Source organism: Phocoena phocoena, chromosome 4 (genome assembly GCF_963924675.1).
Source record: "Phocoena phocoena chromosome 4, mPhoPho1.1, whole genome shotgun sequence".
NCBI classification, from domain to species: domain Eukaryota; kingdom Metazoa; phylum Chordata; class Mammalia; order Artiodactyla; family Phocoenidae; genus Phocoena; species Phocoena phocoena.
Window position 1 is genome coordinate 13,972,766 of NC_089222.1, and position 18,984 is coordinate 13,991,749.

Sequence of the window (18,984 nt, forward strand, 5' to 3'; positions counted from 1 at the left end):
GTTCATTGTTTCTACAGTTAGCAGAAAAAAAATGGACAGCCAACAGTTCTTTTGTCATCTTTGCTTCATCATCTCAACATACCATTTTAGATAAGGACATTTATGTTGCATGCCCAATGAATATTATTATTCATTCTGACAGAGTCCCATTAATATCTTTGTTAGGACTTTTGTGATGCAGCTACTTCCTTCTCAAATAAAGCAAATTCAATGCAGTGCCGAACTTGATGGATATCTTATCCTTTCTCTTTAAAAACAACAACAAATTTTCTAAATGTCCTGACACATACTCGATGCTCATAAAAAGTCTGCTTTAAGAGAATCAAGATCACGACTGTCACTTTCACTCTTCCTGTCAAATGTCAGGAAAGAAAAATTAGGCGTCTCCCATGCCAAAAAGATTCTTTGGCAAGCAGAGTTAAAGTCACTTATTTGCTTTTACGGTGTTATGGGTTGCATTCATTGAGATTAATTTGGCTCATCTAACTTGAGCAGGTCACCGCATTAATCTAAAAAGAATGAAAAACAATGCATGGCAGGGACTGCTGTAAGTTCTTTGGAAACAACATTTAAAGGCAGAAAAACAAATAATGGGATGGAGGCTGGCAACCATGCACACGCAGGACTCTGGCTGTTTTCCGGAGGGGACGATGACACTTTAATTTGGTCCTCTCACTTCAGGGAATCCTGGGCAGTCACTAGAGGCAGGATGTTGATGGCAGCTGTCTTGTACTGCATGCTGTTTCTGGGGCTCAGTTCCCACTAGTCCTCAGGAATTACGACTGGAAGCTGGCAGATGTGACTTTATAGCAGAGACAGCAATAACACTGGAAACTGAAGGAGAAATGTCTCTGGTTACAATGAAGTCAACTTGATAGAAAATTTCTGAAAGCAGGGGAAACTTCTTCCATCATTAGTCAAGTAACTCTTCTGTGAAGAACCAGTTCCTGTACAGAAGACAGGTAGCCACCAAGTGACATGTGATAAGGAAGCTCCTAAAGACATTTGCCCAAGGGGGCCTCATAGCATGAGACCTACTTCTGTCTGTCCATATTTACATGCTCTGGGGACAACGTTTCAGTAACACTGGTATCAGCAATGTGCCCCACATCATCACAAGAACACTCCATTATGAAACAATTTATAGAAGCAAGATAAGCACCACCAGCCCATTCTCCTGCCATACTTCCTGCAAGAGTAGGGAGAACTTCCAAAGCAGTGACCTTCAGCCAATGTGGGCACTAATGGGCATTTTTTTTTAAAGTGTATTTTATTGTATAGTTGATTTACAATGTTGTGTTAATTTCTGCTGTACAAAAACGTGATTCAGATATATATATATATACTCTTTTCCATTATGGTTTATCACAGGGTAATGAATGTAGTTCCTTGTGCTATACTGTAGGACCTTGTTGTTTAACCATTCTGTATATACTAGTTTGCATCTGCTAATCCCAAACTCCCAATCCAGCCCTCCCATGCCGCTCCTCTCCCTTGGCAACCACAGTCTGTTCTCTATGTCTGTGAGTCTGTTTCTGTTTCGTAGATAAGTTCGTTTGTGTTACATTTTAGATTCCACATATAAGTGATATCATGTGATATTTGTTTTTCTGCCTGACTTACTTCACTTAGTATGATAATCTCTAGGTCCATCCATGTTGCTGCAAATGGCATTATTTCATTCTTTTTTATGGCTGAGTAATATTCCAGTGTGTGTGTGTGTGTGTGTGTGTGTGTGTGTATAAAACATATTCTTTATCCATTCATCTGTTGATGGATATTTAGGTTGTTTCCATATCTTGGCTATTGTGAATAGTACTAAAGCAGGTATGTCTTGACCAGTTGGCCTTACTGAGGCCTACAGAATTTATTTGAGGCCCAATATTTACCTATTTTATAACTAATAGCTAGTACCAACTAAGACTGGAAGAAACGTCTAAACTGAATGAAGTTTGGTTACAAAAATTTCCTCATTTCAAGACAAAATTTAAAACAGTGGATCAAGTTCAAGCCCATTTGAACTCCATGCCTTTCCATCTGCCAACACAGCTCAGGAGTCAGCCACTAGTATTGCATGGGCTCCAAACAGAAAGGTGAGTGACCCATGTCCAGACCATGTACTGCTTATCCATTGTAGGCAGAGTTCCATTTTCCTCGAGTTGAATATTTGATGACAAGAGCTGGAGCCAGAAAGTGACCTAAGATTCTTAGCAAATCACAGGTGTTTTGCTTAGTGTCTGTTGGACCAGGCAGACTTTGGCTTTTGTACCCTGTAAGCATAGAGAAGGCATCCTCCTTTCCCACCTGGCTCAGTAGAAGTCAGGTCACTTCTTCTGGGCCACTGAAAAAGTTTGTGGGAACGGGGTCCTGATACTCTTCAAAAATAGGGAGCTGTACAGGTGCTGGTGGTGGGGAGCGGGGGTGAAGTGGATTGTCTGCTCCCTGTCTGGCTCTAAGTGACAGGGCTCACACTTGTGATCCTAAAAGGTGATCAGAAAATTTCTCCTTCAAACTCAAATGCAGACACACAGTCCATCTGCAGATGTAAGGGGAAAGAACCTTTGTATTATATTATAAGTTAATCACTAAAGGTATGTTGCCTATAAGCTTAAATTATACATAATGGCCCATCTTTGGGAACCCTGCCTCCCAGGTAATGAGCATTAAGCTAAAATACCTTTGCTTAGGGTACCCTGTTAGAGAGAGGAAAGACTTGTTGGACTTTTACCCAATTTGTGAACTGGTTTGTTTGCTTCTTTGGATGCTAGCATTTATATGTGCCATTTGTGTTTTGTCTTGAATTTCTGTCTTTAAGAATGGGGAATGTTTTAAATATCCCTTAAAGAAAGTCCTCTGAGGTAGGTTGTGGATAAGTGATCTGATTACAGCCATGAACCCATGAGTGAGAAGAAGATAATATTTTACTGTAAAAATGTGTGGCCACTGTACCTGTCCGGATCTCCACAGGGAGTTTAGTCAGGGTTATCTTGGGACCCTGTGCACCATGCACTGCTACCCTTGCTGTGTTAATTACATCATTTATGGTCTCCTGTGTCATTGTATATGTAAAACTCCAAGACCAAACTTGAGGGTTTATTTAGGATTTACTGTTTGTCCTCTGAGTTTTTCACTTCATTTTGTTTGGTATTGTTTTTTCATTTACAGTCAAATCAATTTTGTGATATTTAAAACTTTTACTGATGTCAAATGGAGAAAAGTAATGGGGGGGGGAAATGGCGTGTCTGTGGGACATTCCTAGGGAGAAGAGAAAAAGATTCCACTTGGTTCCTAAAATCGCCAAAACCCTCAGCCCCGAATTCTCCCTGTTTGGTTGATGCCAAGGCAAAAAGTCATCCTTTAAAGGTTAGAGATGATCAATTACTATTTATGGCTATTCTGTGAAGAAGCAGGGAAGAATGATGAAATCCTTTATGAGCAAGCATTTGTGCTATTATATCAAGGAAAATAAGAAAAGGAAGAGAATGAGAGTGAGAATATGTTGCTTCAAATCTTAACTCCTCCATTCTTTTTTAATGGCTGAGTAATATTCTACTGTGTGTGTGTGTGTGTGTGTGTGTGTGTGTGTGTGTGTATATATATATGTATAAAAAACACATCTTTATCCATTCACCTGTCAATGGACCCTTAGGTTGCTTCCATGTCTTGGCTATTGTAAATAGTGCTGCAGTGAACCTTGGGGTGCATGTATCTTTTCGAATTAGAGTTTTGTCCAGATATATGCCAAGGAGTGGGATTGCAGCACCATTTGCAGCACCATGGATGGACCTAGAGGTTATCATACTAAGTGAAGTAAGTCAGACAGAGAAAGACAAATATCATATGATATCACTTATATGTGGAATCCAAGAAGAAATGATACAAATGAACTTATATTCAAAACAGAAATAGACCCAAAGACATAGAAAACAAACTTATGGTCACCAAAAGGGAAAGGAGGGGGAGGGATAAATTAGGAGTTTGGGATTAACATATACACACTACTATATACAAAATAGATAAACAACAAGGTCCTACCGTATAGCACAGGGAAGTATACTCAATATTTTCTGATAACCTATAAGAGAAAAGAATCTGAAAAAGAATATATATATATGTATATACAGTATAACTGAATCACTTTGCTATACACCTGAAAGTAACAAAACACTGTAAATCAACTATATTTCAGACTTCCCTGGTGGTGCAGTGGTTAAGAATTCACCTGCCAATGCAGGGAACATGGGTTCAAGCCCTGGTCTGGGAAGATCCCACATGCCACGGAGCAGCTAAGCCTGTGCGCCACAACTACTGAGCCTGTACTCTAGAGCCCACGAGCCACAACTACTGAGCCCGTGTGCCACAACTACTGAAGCCTGTGCGACTAGACCCTGTGCTCTGCAACAAGAGAAGCCACCGCAATGAGAAGCCCATACACCACCATGAAGAGTTGCCCCTGCTCTCCACAACTAGAGAAAAGCCTGTGTGCAGCAACGAAGACCCAAAGCAGCCAAATAAATAAATAAATACAATTTTAAAAAGTCTATTATACTTCAATTTAAAAAGTCTAATTCTGGGGGGAAGATAAAAAACCTTAACTCCTCCAGCTGTTATGCCAATATATCCACCCCTTCCACTACTTTCCCTTCCTATCCAACCCCAATTCCTGACACTGGGGCTCAGAACTGCCCCTCCTTATAGGGATCAATTAGAAAATCCTGTGTTAGTTCCTGGGGCACAGGGATTTGGTCTAGTACCGCCATCTAGGACCTGACAGGGCACCCAGTTTGGGCCCCTCCCAGGGCAGGGCAATTTCCCTTACACCTTTATCTCATGTGGGGACTAAATGCAAATGATCAGTCAGCTGTGTTTCTCAGACTTCTTTAACTGGAAAGATTGCAAGCCTCCTTCATAAGGAGGGTCCTCTATAACTGGAGCCCACTTGGTATCACCCACAGCTGAACTAAAATGGGACCCCGATGAGGGAGGAATGCCCTTATTTATAATACTACTTATTAGTGCATCTGGGCAGGGTTTTGAAAAGGGGAACCAAAGCAAAATAGTTCAAACCAAATTCAAGAAATTCAGCAAAAAAACAAATCCCTCTGAATTTTTGGAAAAGATGTATCAAGCCTACAGACATTATACTAATGTAGATCCTGAGGTCCCTGAAAATATTAGAAGGATAAATTTGATCTATTTTGGGCAAAGTGTCTCAGATATTGGGAGGAAGTTGTGAAGATTAGATGGTGCATTTGGAATGAATCCTTCTCAATGGGTAGATGTTGTTTTTAAAGTGTTCAACAGGGAACAGCAACAGAAGAATGAAGATGTAAAACAAAATGCCACTTTTTTGGCACTGGATTCCCGAAAGCGGAGTAACTGGAAGAGAGGTAAGTCCCTACTGGGGGAGAAACAATGAGCTTTCACCCTTAAGTTTTTCTTCAGAACAGCTTGACATCAGAGTTCCACGAGAACACTCTTTAACCCTACAGATGGTGCTCATGAAAACCCCAGGAGACAGAGCTCTCCTCCCCCTCCCCCCCCATCCCAGGTCTATGAAAAGGTAAGACCAGAGTGTGTGCTAACAGCACCCCAGGGAAGGCCAAAAACACAATGGCCATTAGACATCCCCTTAAAAAGGGACGCTGGGACACCTAACCTAAAGCAATATCCTCTGAGGCAAGAGGATCACTTCTCCCACAGACTGACTTGTCAAAATACCATCCAGTATATTCAGAAAAGGACAAAGAGAGGGTCGAGGAGTGGGGTTTCACTTGGATTGCACCTTGCCTGGCTGGAAAAGTAGTGCACAATTGTTTTGATTCCTGAGGTGATCTTGGACCCTGTGCTGCAGCACATTCATATTAGTACCCATTACAGGAGAGATGCCACCTTACAATGGATTCAAATATATATAATGGGGCCTAACCTAGAGAAGACCATACAGCGAGTCACTCAGAATTGCATGATTCGTGCTAAAAACAACCCAAAGACTGCTGTTGGACCTTCCCAGATGGGGGCCCAACACAAAGGAATCTGTGCCACCAACGACTGGACACAAATGCCTTGAGCTACAGGAAATTTCAGATACCTGCTAGTGTTTGTGGACACTTTTTTTCAGGATGGGTGGAAGCAATCCCACCTGGACAGAAAAAGTCTCTGAAGAGGATTGCCTGGGTCTTGGACAAACTGAAAGCTGAATATGAGTGTGGTACCACCATCGATATCTCCCTGTGGGAATTCGAGACCATAAGTACTACGTGACTATTACTGATGCCTCAGGACACAGAGACTTTATCAAAAACATGCTTCCAGGTACATCCCAGTCTGACCGTGATGTCCTCATTGTTGCTGCTGATGCTGGTGGATTTGAAGCAGGTATCTCCAAGAATGGGCAGACCCATGAGCATGCCCTTCTGGCTTACACTCTTGGTGTGAAACAACTAAGTGTTGCTGTTAAATGGATTCCACTGAGCCACCCTACAGCCAGAAGAGGTATGAGTAAATTGTTAAGGAAGTCAGCACTTACATTAAGAAAATTGGCTACAACCCCAACACAGGAGCATTGGTGCCAATTTCTGGCTGGAATGGTGACAACATGCTGGAGCCAAGTGCTAACATGCCTTGGTTCAAGGGATGGAAATTCACCCAAAAGATGGCAATGCCAGTGGAACCATGCTGCTCTGGATTGCATCCTGCCACCAACTCATCCAACTAACTAGTCTTTGAGTCTGCCCCTCCAGGACATCTACAGAATTGGTGGTATTGGTACTGTCCCTGTGGGTTGAGTGGAGACTGTTTTCAAACCTATCGTGGTGGTCACCTTTGCTCCAGTCAATGTTACAACTGAAGTAAAGTCTGTTGAAATGTACCATGAAGCTTTTGTGAAGGCCTTTCTGGGGACAGTGTGGGCTTCAATGTCAAGAACATGTCTGTCAAAGATGTTTGTTGTGGCCATGTGGCTGGTGACAGAAAAATTGACCCACTGATGGAAGCAGCTGGCTTCATACCTCAAGTGATTATCTTGAACCATCCAGGCCAAATCAGTGCTAGATATGAACCTGTGCTGGACTGTCACACAGCTCACATTGCTTGCAAGTTTGCTGAGCTGAAGACTGATCATTATTCTGGGAAAAAGCTGGAAGATGGGCCCAAGTTCGTTTTTATTTTATATTTGTTATTTTTTAAATTTTTGGCTGCACTGGGGCTTCGTTGCTGCATGCAGTCTTTCTCTAGTTGCAGCGAGTGGGGGCTACTCTTCACTGCAGTGCACAGGCTTCTCATTGTGGTGGCTTCTCTTGTTGCAGAGCACGGGCTCTAGGTGTGCAGGCTTCAGTAGTTGCAGTGTATGGGCTCAAGTTGTGGCATACAGGCTTAGTTGCTCTGTGGCATGTGGGATCTTCCCGGACCAGGGATTGAACCCATGTCCCCTGCACTGGCAGGTGGATTCTTAACCACTGTGCCACCAGGGAAGTCCTGGCACCAAATTTTTGATCTGGTGATGCTGCTATTGTTGATACGGTTCCTAGCAAGCCCACATGTGTTGAGAGTTTCTCTATCCTCCTCTGGGTTGTTTTACTGTTCATGGCATGAGACAGACAGTTGCTGTGTCATTAAAGTGGTGGAAAAGAAGGCAGCTGGAGCTGGCAAGGTCACCAAGTCTGTCCAGAAAACTCAGAGGCTAAATGAATATTACCTCCAATACCTGCCACCCCAGTCTTAATCAGTGGTGGAATAATGGTCTCAGAACTCTTCGTAAAAAGACTGATTAATGATAACAATGAATTGTATAAACTTCAGAAGGAAAGGAGACAGTTTTGTCCACCACTGGTTTTGTGTGTGGCAGTTTAAAATTACTAGTTTTTAAAATTAGTACTTTAAAAATTATTTTATTTTGTATTGGAGTATAGTTGATTTACAATGTTGTGTTAGTTTCAGGTGTACAGCAAAGTGATTCCATTACATATATTCTTTTTCAGATTCTTTTCCCATATAGGTTATTATAGAATACTGAGTTCCCTGTGCTATACAGTAGGTCCTTGTTGATTATCTATTTTATATATACTAGTGTGTATATGATAATCCCAAACTCCTAATTATCCCTCCCCTCCAACCTTTCCCCTTTGGTTTTTTAAGTCTGTGTTTCTGTTTTGTAAATAAGTTCATTAAAATCAGTACTTTTTAATCAGTTAAAGCCCTCAAGGAAATTATCCCCTGATTTGGTTTAAGGCATTGGAACTACATTAATCCCGGAGACCACAATCAACAGGAAAAACTGAGAAAATGAATACTAACTTAACTTGGGATAAGGCCTTGTCAGTTGCCCTGCTATGGATTAGTGGCTCCCAGAAGCAGGCTTAAATTAAGCCCCTTTGAAATACTCTATTGTAGTTCATTCTAGGTGTCTGCCCAGGCAGGAGAATCTATAAATGCTCTGAAAGACCTAGCAGTTGCCAGTTATGCTAAAACTTTGGGCATTATACTAAACCCTGTTCTTGAGTTTGACTCCAACAGGTCTGCCTATTGAACTTAAGTAAATGGTAATTTCATTATGGCCAGAGAGGGGTCAACCTATTTAATTTTTTCCAAATAAACAGCACAGGAACTTAGTATATGTATTGGGAACTGGAACTGAACCCCAACCCCAAGTTCAATTACAAATTAGACAACAAAGTGCTAAGGAGTTTCATCAGGTTCAAATGGTTGTAGATCAAAAAGGAAAGAGGATTTTACTGCTAAAGATTCTAAAGAATATTCATTGCCCCTGTTCAGCAGGGAGTAGCCAGAGCAGTCTTTGTCCCTTTCCCCACAAGACTGTGGAATGGACATTGGCAATGGGGAATTGTAATAGGGAAGAACCTTTGTATTCTATTACAAGTTAATCACTAAAGGGACGTTGCCTACAAGCTTAAAGTATATGCACTTCCCATCTCTGGGAACCCTGCCTCCCAGGTAATGAGCATTAAGCTAATATACCTTTGTTTAGCTCACAGGAAACATCTGGACCAGGCCCACCTGTGAATTAACACACCCCCTCTGGAGGCTGGCTGGAACCAGGAAATGTTTGACTTTACTCCCTCTGATTTTACTATGTAAGAAACTTGAATTCTAACTCAGACAAGATGGTTCTTTGGGATATGAGTCCACCATCTTCTTGGTCTGCTGGCTTTCCTTGCCCCAACAGCTTGTCTCTTGATTTACTGGCCTGTTGTGGGGTGAGCAGCACAAGCTTGGACTTGGTAACACAAACTCTAGCAGAAGATGGTGATGGGTCTGGGGCAGGCTCTCTAGTGGAGAGGACTCCCTGCCTTCTTCAAAAAACCATATGTCCTGGCTCCCCTTCTGTCATCTGGCTACTTTCAGATATGATTCCTTTCCTGCACTGTGTAAAGCATCCTTCCTGAGTAATGATTCCCCCCATCAATGGCTTCTGGGCAATTAAACACAGTTTTTCATGCAGAAGAGGTTGGGGACTCCTGATACAAACCTCTGCAAATACCTTATTCAGAAACAAGAGTTTATGTTCTCCCAGCAATAACTGTTCATTTGTTTTGCAAGGTGCAAGGTAACAGCTGCTTCTCATAACTTCAGCAACCTTGACATACCTATAAGTTCACTAAAATCTTTTGGTCAAATGCAGCTAATTAAAGCAGAATTGATGCATACAGTATTCAGAATTTCAAAGTTAAATACACATAAATAGCCCCTAATCATAGTATGGGGCAAACCTAACTAATGGGTACCATTTTAAGTTTTGGTTATTCTTGAATTTACACATTTGTATCAATTTTAGAATCCGTTTCAACAGTTCTATGGTAAGTCCTGTTGAGATTTTAAAAATATGATTGCTGAATTCTTTACAATATTGAATCTTTTCATTCACAACTTAAAAAATGGAGAGGACTACCTTGGTTATCTTTTATGTCCTTCAATAACATCTTATCTTCTCCAATAAGACCTTAGAATATTTGTCAGGCTTTTTTTCCTCGGTAACCTTTTAAAAAATTGCTGTTGTGGATGGTATCCACTTTCCTCCCATAGAATTTCCCAATATTGCTATTATATGTTTGTATATTGATGCTGTATTCAGTCACCAGAACCATTAAAGTCACAAGTCGTTAATTAAAAGAGATGAAGTATAAATGAAAACTTTAAAAGAGATGTGGCTACACGTGGATTTAAAATTAAGAATAAGAAATGCAATGTTGGCCGGAAAATACTGTTAGGTTTTTGTGTGATTTCCTGATAACTAATGAATTTGTTATTAAAAGGTCTAACACTGTGGTTATGAAGTCTCTTGGGTGGCCATGTGAATCAAGTCTCAGAAGATACCTGGAGTTTAAAAAGTCAGACTCTGTGGATCCTCAGGAATCTGGTCCAGAGGAAATCCAGTAGTTAAATGAGGCCTGCTTATACTTAACATTTTTAAGCTTAATCATCTGTTATAAGTAGCCATTAGTAAACATTTTCATTCCATACAATGAAGAGAAACCCAGGAGCTATTAACATTTTGAGTAATAAGTGATTAATAAGTTTGTTGAGGGACTTCCCTGGTGGCACAGTGGTTAAGAATCTGCCTGCCAAGCAAAGGAAACCATAAACAAGACCAAAAGACAACCCTCAGAATGGGAGAAAATATTTGCAAATGAAGCAACTGACAAAGGATTAATCTCCAAAATTTATAAGCAGCTCATGCAGCTCAATAATAAAAAAACAAACAACCCAATCCATAAATGGGCAGAAGACCTAAATAGACATTTTTCCAAAGAAGATATACAGACTGCCAACAAACACATGAAAGAATGCTCAACATCACTAATCATTAGAGAAATGCAAATCAAAAGTACAATGAGATACCATCTCACACCAGTCAGAATGGCCATCACCAAAAAATCTAGAAACAATAAATGCTGGAGAGGGTGTGGAGAAAAGGGAACCCTCTTGCACTGTTGGTGGGAATGTAAATTGATAGAGCCACTGTGGAGAACAATATGGAGGTTCCTTAAAAAACTACAAATAGAACTACCATATGACCCAGCAATCCCACTACTGGGCATATACCCTGAGAAAACCATAATTCAAAAAGAGTCATGTACCAAAATGTTCATTGCAGCTCTATTTACAATAGCCCCGAGATGGAAACAACCTAAGTGTCCATCATCGGATGAATGGATAAAGATGTGGCACATATATACAATGGAATATTACTCAGCCATAAAAAGAAATGAAATTGAGCTATTTGTAATGAGGTGGATAGACCTAGAGTCTGTCATACAGAGTGAAGTTAAGTCAGAAAGAGAGAGACAAATACTGTATGCTAACACATATATACGGAATTTAAGAAAAAAAAAATGTCATGAAGAACCTAGGGGTAAAACAGGAATAAAGACACAGACCTACTAGAGAATGGACTTGAGGATATGGGGAGGGGTAAGGGTAAGCTGTGACAAAGCGAGAGAAGCATGGACATATATACACTACCAGACGTAAGGTAGATAGCTAGTGGGAAGCAGCCGCATAGCACAGGGAGATCAGCTCGGTGCTTTGTGACCGCCTGGAGGGGTGGGATAGGGAGGGTGGGAGGGAGGGAGACGCAAGCGGGAAGAGATATGGGAACATATGTATATATATATAACTGATTCATTTTGTTGTAAAGCAAAAACTAACACACCACTGTAAAGCAATTATACTCCAATAAAGATGTTAAAAAAAAAAAAGAATCTGCCTGCCAATGTGGGAGACACGGGTTCAAGCCCTGGTCTGGCAAGATCCCACATGCCGCAGAGCAACTAAGCCCGTGTACCGCAATTACTGAGCCTGCACTCTAGAGCCCGCATGCCAAACTACTGAAGCCTGCGTGCCTAGAGTCCATTCTCCGCAACAAGAGAAGCCACAGCAATGAGAAGCCTGCTCACCACAACAAAGAGTAGCCCCCGCTTGCTGCAACCAGAGAAAGCCCGTGTGCCACAATGGAGACTCAACTCAGACAAAAATAAATAAATTAAAAAAATAAAAAGTTTGTTGAATGTACATCCAGGCCATTTCAAATCCCTTTTGGAAGGCATCAAGGAAAAATAATTACAGGACTTCCCCAGTCCAGTGGTTAAGACTCTGAGCTTCCACTGCAGGGGGCAGACTGGATCCCTGGTCAGGGAACTAAGATCCCACATGCTGCAGGGCATGGCTGAAAAAAAAGGAAAAATAATTACACCTGTCTTATAGTTGAGTGATCTAACTAAAAAATAACTATACCTCCCAACAGAAGTGTAAATAAGACCCATAATTTATGATCTTATTGTGTCAGGCTTTTAACTATAACATAAACATTTCTATAATCTAGATAAAAATCTCAATTCCTTTTTCTTTTTAGGACTCAGGAAATAGTTTCTTTTACCTAAATAGGTAACACCATAGTCCCCATATGATTTGACACTGTTCCACAACCACCCTTTCACAAAGACAGACAAGTCTTCAGTAAAAGAAGCTAAATTTATAAACATTTAAGATAACTTGAGAAATACATAGTAAAAAAAGGACAAAGCCCACAAATTACAAAGATTTTACTAATATGCAAACTGCCGGTCCATCTAAATTTGGCATATTCAATCTACTTAACCGGTTTGCTTAATGTGGTAATTTTTTAAATGAAATTCAGTTGGAGGACGAATGATAAATTTATGCCCTTGACAAAGATAACCAGTGTGGTATGTTGTTACTAAGAAAACATAATTCCTGGTTATATTATTGTTCTGGCTCATCAGAATTCACAGGACATGTGGGAGTCTGTCATGTCCAGGTCAGGCAAACGTAATAGAAGGTGCCCCAGGATGACACAAGTCTTCATCAAACAAATCTTCTGGTAGCTCCTCTTCATCTCCATCAGGGAAATATGTTGGGAATGGTAGATTTTTACAGAAATCCTTATATGCAGGCAATTTAGAATCTTTGATCTGGGGGGAGGAAGCAAAGGTCTTATTAATAAGTGATACCAATTAAGTTATTTAAAGATAGTCTGGTTTACTTATTCATAATCAAAGAACAGCTCTTCCTTTTTCTTTGTTTTTTGTTCTTTAATTTTCTAATGTGAATAACACAGCTGTTATACACTGAGTTCCTTTTACTTTATATATGTATTTTTATTCCAATAAACTAATTCAGTGACAGAAATATAACCTTCCTCAAGTTAATCAGCTATCTCATGAGATTAAAATTACTCTGATTATATTTTATCCATAAACAGAACTGCCCAACAGAATAAATTATATTCTACAATTACTACATAAATATCAATTATACCCAAATTGATTTTTCAAATATAAATAACTGATATAAACTATCTACCTAAAAGGTATTACTATCTACATCTCAATTATTAATTTTATTATCTACTTACATTTTTATTATTCTATATTCTACCATAAATTTTTTGAGTTTGGGTTAAAAAATATAAAATTTACCTAGTACTTTTGTTAGCCTTAATTCTAAGAGCACATAACCCAAAATATCAAGTTTTGTTAAGGAAATTAGCTTGTATTTAACAAGTAGTGTTCTCTTTGAGAAGCTAAGGACAGAATAGTATTTAGCAGAAACAATAATAAACCCAGAAGTCTTGAAAACAGCTGTATTAGCTCTTGATATTCTAAAAATATTCTAATTACATTTGTAAATTCATTAACTGAGGAACAGTACAGATATTGATATGATCTAAAATGTTGGGTTATATTTTTGGAAAACACTGGGTTCTTTAAAGCTTCTGACTCATTCTACAGCCTTCATTCAGAGAGAAGTAAAAAAACAATTACACGTAATTACACAAACAGATTAAAATAAGGCATACTCATTTTGGCAATAAGAACTGAATAATATGGTTGAAGTAAGTACACAGCTGCTAGCAATAGCTAAGTACAGAAAAACACCTATATTAATTTTTCTCATTAAAATTGTTCCAAGAAATTATCAGTAAGTTGCCCAGAAGAAAATATACTTGTTTAACCTTTTTTTCCAATCCACTAATCTTGAGGTGAACTTTAACTTGGGGAAAAAAAGTCAAATTCTTACCAATTCAATTGTCTCAGAATTTGTAACTGAAAATAAAACCCAAGCAGCTAAACAACAAAACGAACAACAAAACTTTCTGTGCAAATTTGATAACTGTGAAAAATTAGTTATAAATTGCCTAAATGGTGAATTCTCAGGTACTTTCAAATTTTTATAGATCTATTATACCCAAGAAACAGCAAGGTGATTCAGTTATACATATATACATATTCTTTCCCATTATAGGTTATCAGAAGATATTGAGTATAGTTCCCTTTGCTATACAGTAGATCTTTGCTGGTTATCTGTTTTATATATAGTACTTTGTATCTGCTAGTCCCAAACTCCTAATTTATCCCTCCATCACCCCTTTCCCCTTTGGTAACCATAAGTTTGTTTTCTATGTTTGTGAGTCTATTTCTGTTTTGTAAATAAGTTCATTTGTATCATTTTTTAGATTCCACATATAATCGATATCATATAATATCTTTTATCTGGCTTTCTTCACTTAATATGATAATCTCTAGTCCATCCATGTTGCTGCAAATGGCATTATTTCCTTTTTTATGGTTGAGTAGCCATGGCTTCTTTATCCATTCCTCTATCGATGGACATTTAGGTTGTTTCCATCTCTTGGCTACTGTAAATAGGGCTGCGATGAACATTGGGGTGCATGTATCTTTTTAAATTATTGTTTCCTCTAGATATATACCCAGGAGTGGGATCGCTGGACCATATGGTAACTCTGCTTTTAGTTTTAAAAAGTCTCCATACTGTTTTCCATAGTAGCTGCACCAATTCACATTCCCACCAACAGTGTAGGAGGGCTCCCTTTTCTCCACACCTACTCCAGCACTTAGTATTGGTAGACATTTTGATGATGGCCATTCTGACTGGTGTGAGGTGATACCTCATTATAGTTTTTTTTGATTTGCATTTCCCTACTAATTAGTGATGTTGGGCATTATTTTTCATATGCCTTTTGGCCACATGTATGTCTTCTTCTGAGAAATGTCTACTTAGACATTAAATGTCTTTTGCCCGTTTTTTGATTTGGTTGTTTGGTTTTTTTTTGATATTGAGCTGTATGAGCTGTTTGTACATTTGGAATTAACCTCTTGTTGGTAGCATCGTTTTGCAAATATTTTCTCCCATCCTGCAGGTTGTCTTTCCATTTTATGGTTTCCTTTTCTGTGCAAACACATTTAAGTTTAATTAGATCCCATTTGTTTATTTTTGTTTTTATTTCCATTACTCTAGGAGATGGATCAAAAAAGATATTGCTGCAATTTATGTCAAAGAGTGTTCTGCCTGTTTATTCCTCTAGGAGTTTTATAGTATCTGGTCTTATATTTAGGTCTTTAATCCAGTTTGAATTTATTTTTGTATTTGGTGCTAGAGAATGTTTTAACCTTGTACACAGAGCTGTCCAGTTTTACCAGCATTACATATTGAAAAGACTGCCTTTTCTCTATTGTATATTCTTGCCTCCTTTGATGTAGACTGACCATATGTGCACAGCTTTATTTTTGGGATTTCTATCTAGTTCCATTGATCTATATGTCTGTTTTTGTGCCAGTACCATACTGTTTTGCTTACTGTAGCTCTGTAGTCAGGGAGCCTGATTCCTCTAGCTCCATTCTTCCTTCTTACAATTGCTTTGGCTGTTTGGGGTCCTTTGTGTTTCCATACAAATTTTTAAATTTCTTGTTCTACTTCTGTGAAAAATGCCACTGGAAATTTGATAGGAAATGCATTGAATCTATAGATTGCCTTGGATAGTATGGTCATTTTAACAATATAGATTCTTCCAATCCAAGAACATCATATATCTTTCCATCTGTGTCTTCTTTAATTTCCTTCATCAGCGTCTCATAATGTTCAGAGTACAGGTTTTTTTGCCTCCTTAGGTAGGTTTGTTCCTAAGTATTTTATTGTTTTTGATGTGATTGTAAATGGGATTGTTTCCTTTACTTTCTGATTTTTGTTCTTAGTGTATAGAAGTGCAACAGACTTCTATGTATTAATTTGTACCCTGCAACTTTACAGAATTCATCAATGAGCTCTAGTAGTTTTCTGATAGCATCTTCAGGATTTTCTATGTATAGTATCACGTCATCTGCAAAAGTGACAATTTAATTACTTCTTTTCCGATCTGGATTCCTTTTATTTCTTTTTCTTCTCGGATTGCTGTGGCTAGGAATTACAAAACTATGTTGAATAAAAGTGGCAAAAGTGGGCAATTGTCTTGTCCCTGATCTTAGAGGAAATGCTTTCAACTTTTTGCTGTTGATTATGATGTTAGCTGTGGGCTCATCACATATGGCCTTTATTATACTGAGGTAGGTTGCCTCTATGCCCACTTTCTGGAGGTTTTTTTTTTTTTATCATAAATGGATGTTGAATTTTATCAAAAGCTTTTACTGCATCTATTGAGATGACCATATAATTTTATTCTTCAACTTGTTAATGTGGTGTATCACATTAATTGATTTGCAGATACTGAAAATTCATTATACCCCTGTGATAAATCCCACTTGATCATGGTGTATGATCCTTTTAATGTATTGTTGGATTCGGTTGGCTAGATTTTCTTTTTTATTTGGTTTGATTTTGTTGAGGATTTTTGCATCTATGATCATCAATGATATTGGCCTGTACTTTTCTTTTTTTGTGATATCTTTGGTTTTGGTATCAAGGTGATGGTGGCCTCATAGAATGAGTTCAGAAGTGTTCCTTCCTCTGCAATTTTTTGAAATCATTTCAGAAGGATAGGTGTTAACTCTTCTCTAAATGTTTGGTAGAATTTGCCTAAAGCCATCTGGTCCTGGACTTTTGTTTGTTGGGAGTTTTAAAATTACTGATTCAATTCCAGTACTGGTAACTCGTCTGTTCATATTTTCTATTTCTTCCTGGTTCAGTCTTGAGAGATCACACCTTTTTAAGAATTTGTCCATTTCTTCAGGGTTGTCCATTTTATGGCTATATAGTTGCTCGTAGCAGCCTCTTATGATCCTTTGTACTTCTGTGGTATTGGCTGTAACTTCTGCTTTTTCGTTTCTGATTTTACTGATTTGGCTCCTCCTTTTTCTCCATAATGAGCCTGGCTAAAGGTTTACCAATTTTGTTTATCTTTTCAAAGAATCAGCTTTTATTTCATTGATCTTTTCTATTGATTTTTTTAAAGTGTCTATTTCATTTATTTCTGCTCTGATCTTCATGATTTCTTTCTTTCTGCTAACTTTAGGTTTCAACTGTTCTTTCTCTAGTTGCTTTAGGTGTAAGGTTATGTTGTTTATTTGATATTTTTCTTGTTTCCTGAGGTAAGATTGTACTGCTATAGACTTCCCTCTTAGAACTGCTTTTGCTGTGTCCAATAGGTTTTGGATCATTGTGTTTTCGTTTTCATGATTTTCTAAGTATTTTTTGATTTACACTTTGAGTTTTTCAGTGATCCATTGGTTGTTTAGTGGCATACTGTTTAACTTCCACATGTTTGTTGCAGTTTTTTTTCTTGTGGCTGTTTTCGTTTCTTTCTTTCTTTTTCTTGGGCTGCATCGGGCGGCTTGTGGGATATTAGTTCCCTGACAAGGGATTAAACATGCACCCTTGGCAGTAAAAGCACGGAGTCCTAACCACTGGACCACCAAGGATTTCCCTGGTTGTCTTCTAAACTCACAGAGTTGTGGTCTGAAAAGATGCTTGATATAATTTCAATTTTCTTAAATTGACTACAGCTTGCTTTGTGGCCCAACATATGATCAATCCTGGAGAATGTTCCATGTGCACTTGAAATGTGTATTCTGCTTTCAGATGGAAGGTTCTATACATATCAATTGAGCCCATCTGGTCTAATGGGTCATTTAAGCCTTGTGTTTCCCTTAGTGATTTTCTGTCTGGACGATCTGTCCATTGATTTAAGTGGGGCGTTAAAGTCCCCCATTATTATTACTGTCAATTTCTACTTTTATGTATATTAACATCTGCCTTATATGTTGAGGTATTCCTATGGTGGGTGCATATACATTTACAATTGTTATATCTCTTCTTGGATTGATCTCTTGATCATTATGTGGTGTCCTTCTTTCTTGTAACCATCTTTATTTTAAAGTCTATTTTGTCTGATATGAGTATTCCTACTCCAGCTTTCTTTTGATTTGCATTTGCAATGGAATATCTTTTTCCATCCCCTTACTTTGTGTGTCTCTAGATCTGAAGTGGGTCTCTTGTAGACAGCATGTATACAGGTCTACTTTTTGTATCTATTTAGCCAGTCTATGCCTTCTGATTGGAGTATTTGATCCGCTTACATTTAAGGTAATTATCAATATACATGTTCTTATTGCCATTTTGTTATTGGATTTCTGTAGGTCTTTTGTCCCTTTCTTCTTAGTTCTCTGCTCTTGTGATTTGATGACTATCTGTGTTATGTTTGGACTCCTTTTTCTTTATTGTGTGTATATGTATTATAGATTTTTGGTTTGTGGTTACTATGTTTTAGTATAGCAGTGTGTGTGTGTATATATAATATATATGATTGTTTTAAGTTGCTGATCTCATTTCAACTGCATTTTAAATACCCCACATTTGTACTCTCCTCCCTTCACGATTACTGTTTTTTTTCTATTTCTTTTTTCCTTTAATTAATTAATTATTTTGGGGGGCTGCATTGGGTCTTTGTTGCTGTGCATAGCCTTTCTCCAGTTGCAGCGAGTAAGGGCTACTCTTGGTTGCAGTGCATGGGCTTCTCATTGTGGTGGCTTCTCTTGTTGTGGAGCATGGGTTCTAGGCACGTGGGCTTCAATAGTTGTGGCACGTGGGCTCTAGAGCGCAGGCTCAGTAGTTGTGGTGCACGGACTTAGTTGCTCCACAGCATGTGGGATCTTCCCGGACCAGGGCTTGAACCTGTTTCCCTTGTACTGACAGGCAGACTCTTAACCACTGTAC

General features: G+C 38.7%; 1 protein-coding gene and 1 pseudogene across 1 annotated transcript in view; one reads left to right on the plus strand and one right to left on the minus strand.

The window, feature by feature from the left end:
• LOC136122635 (elongation factor 1-alpha 1-like) overlaps window positions 1–7,723 on the plus strand; it is a 72,131-nt pseudogene extending 64,408 nt beyond the window's left edge.
• A 4,750-nt stretch (window positions 7,724–12,473) lies between these two features.
• MRPL3 (mitochondrial ribosomal protein L3) overlaps window positions 12,474–18,984 on the minus strand; it is a 45,004-nt gene continuing 38,493 nt past the window's right edge. The window contains exon 10 of the mRNA XM_065876525.1: window positions 12,474–12,950. Within this exon, the coding sequence (XP_065732597.1) occupies window positions 12,798–12,950 (153 nt within the window). The 3' untranslated portion in view covers window positions 12,474–12,797. The remainder of the gene's footprint in view (window positions 12,951–18,984) is intronic.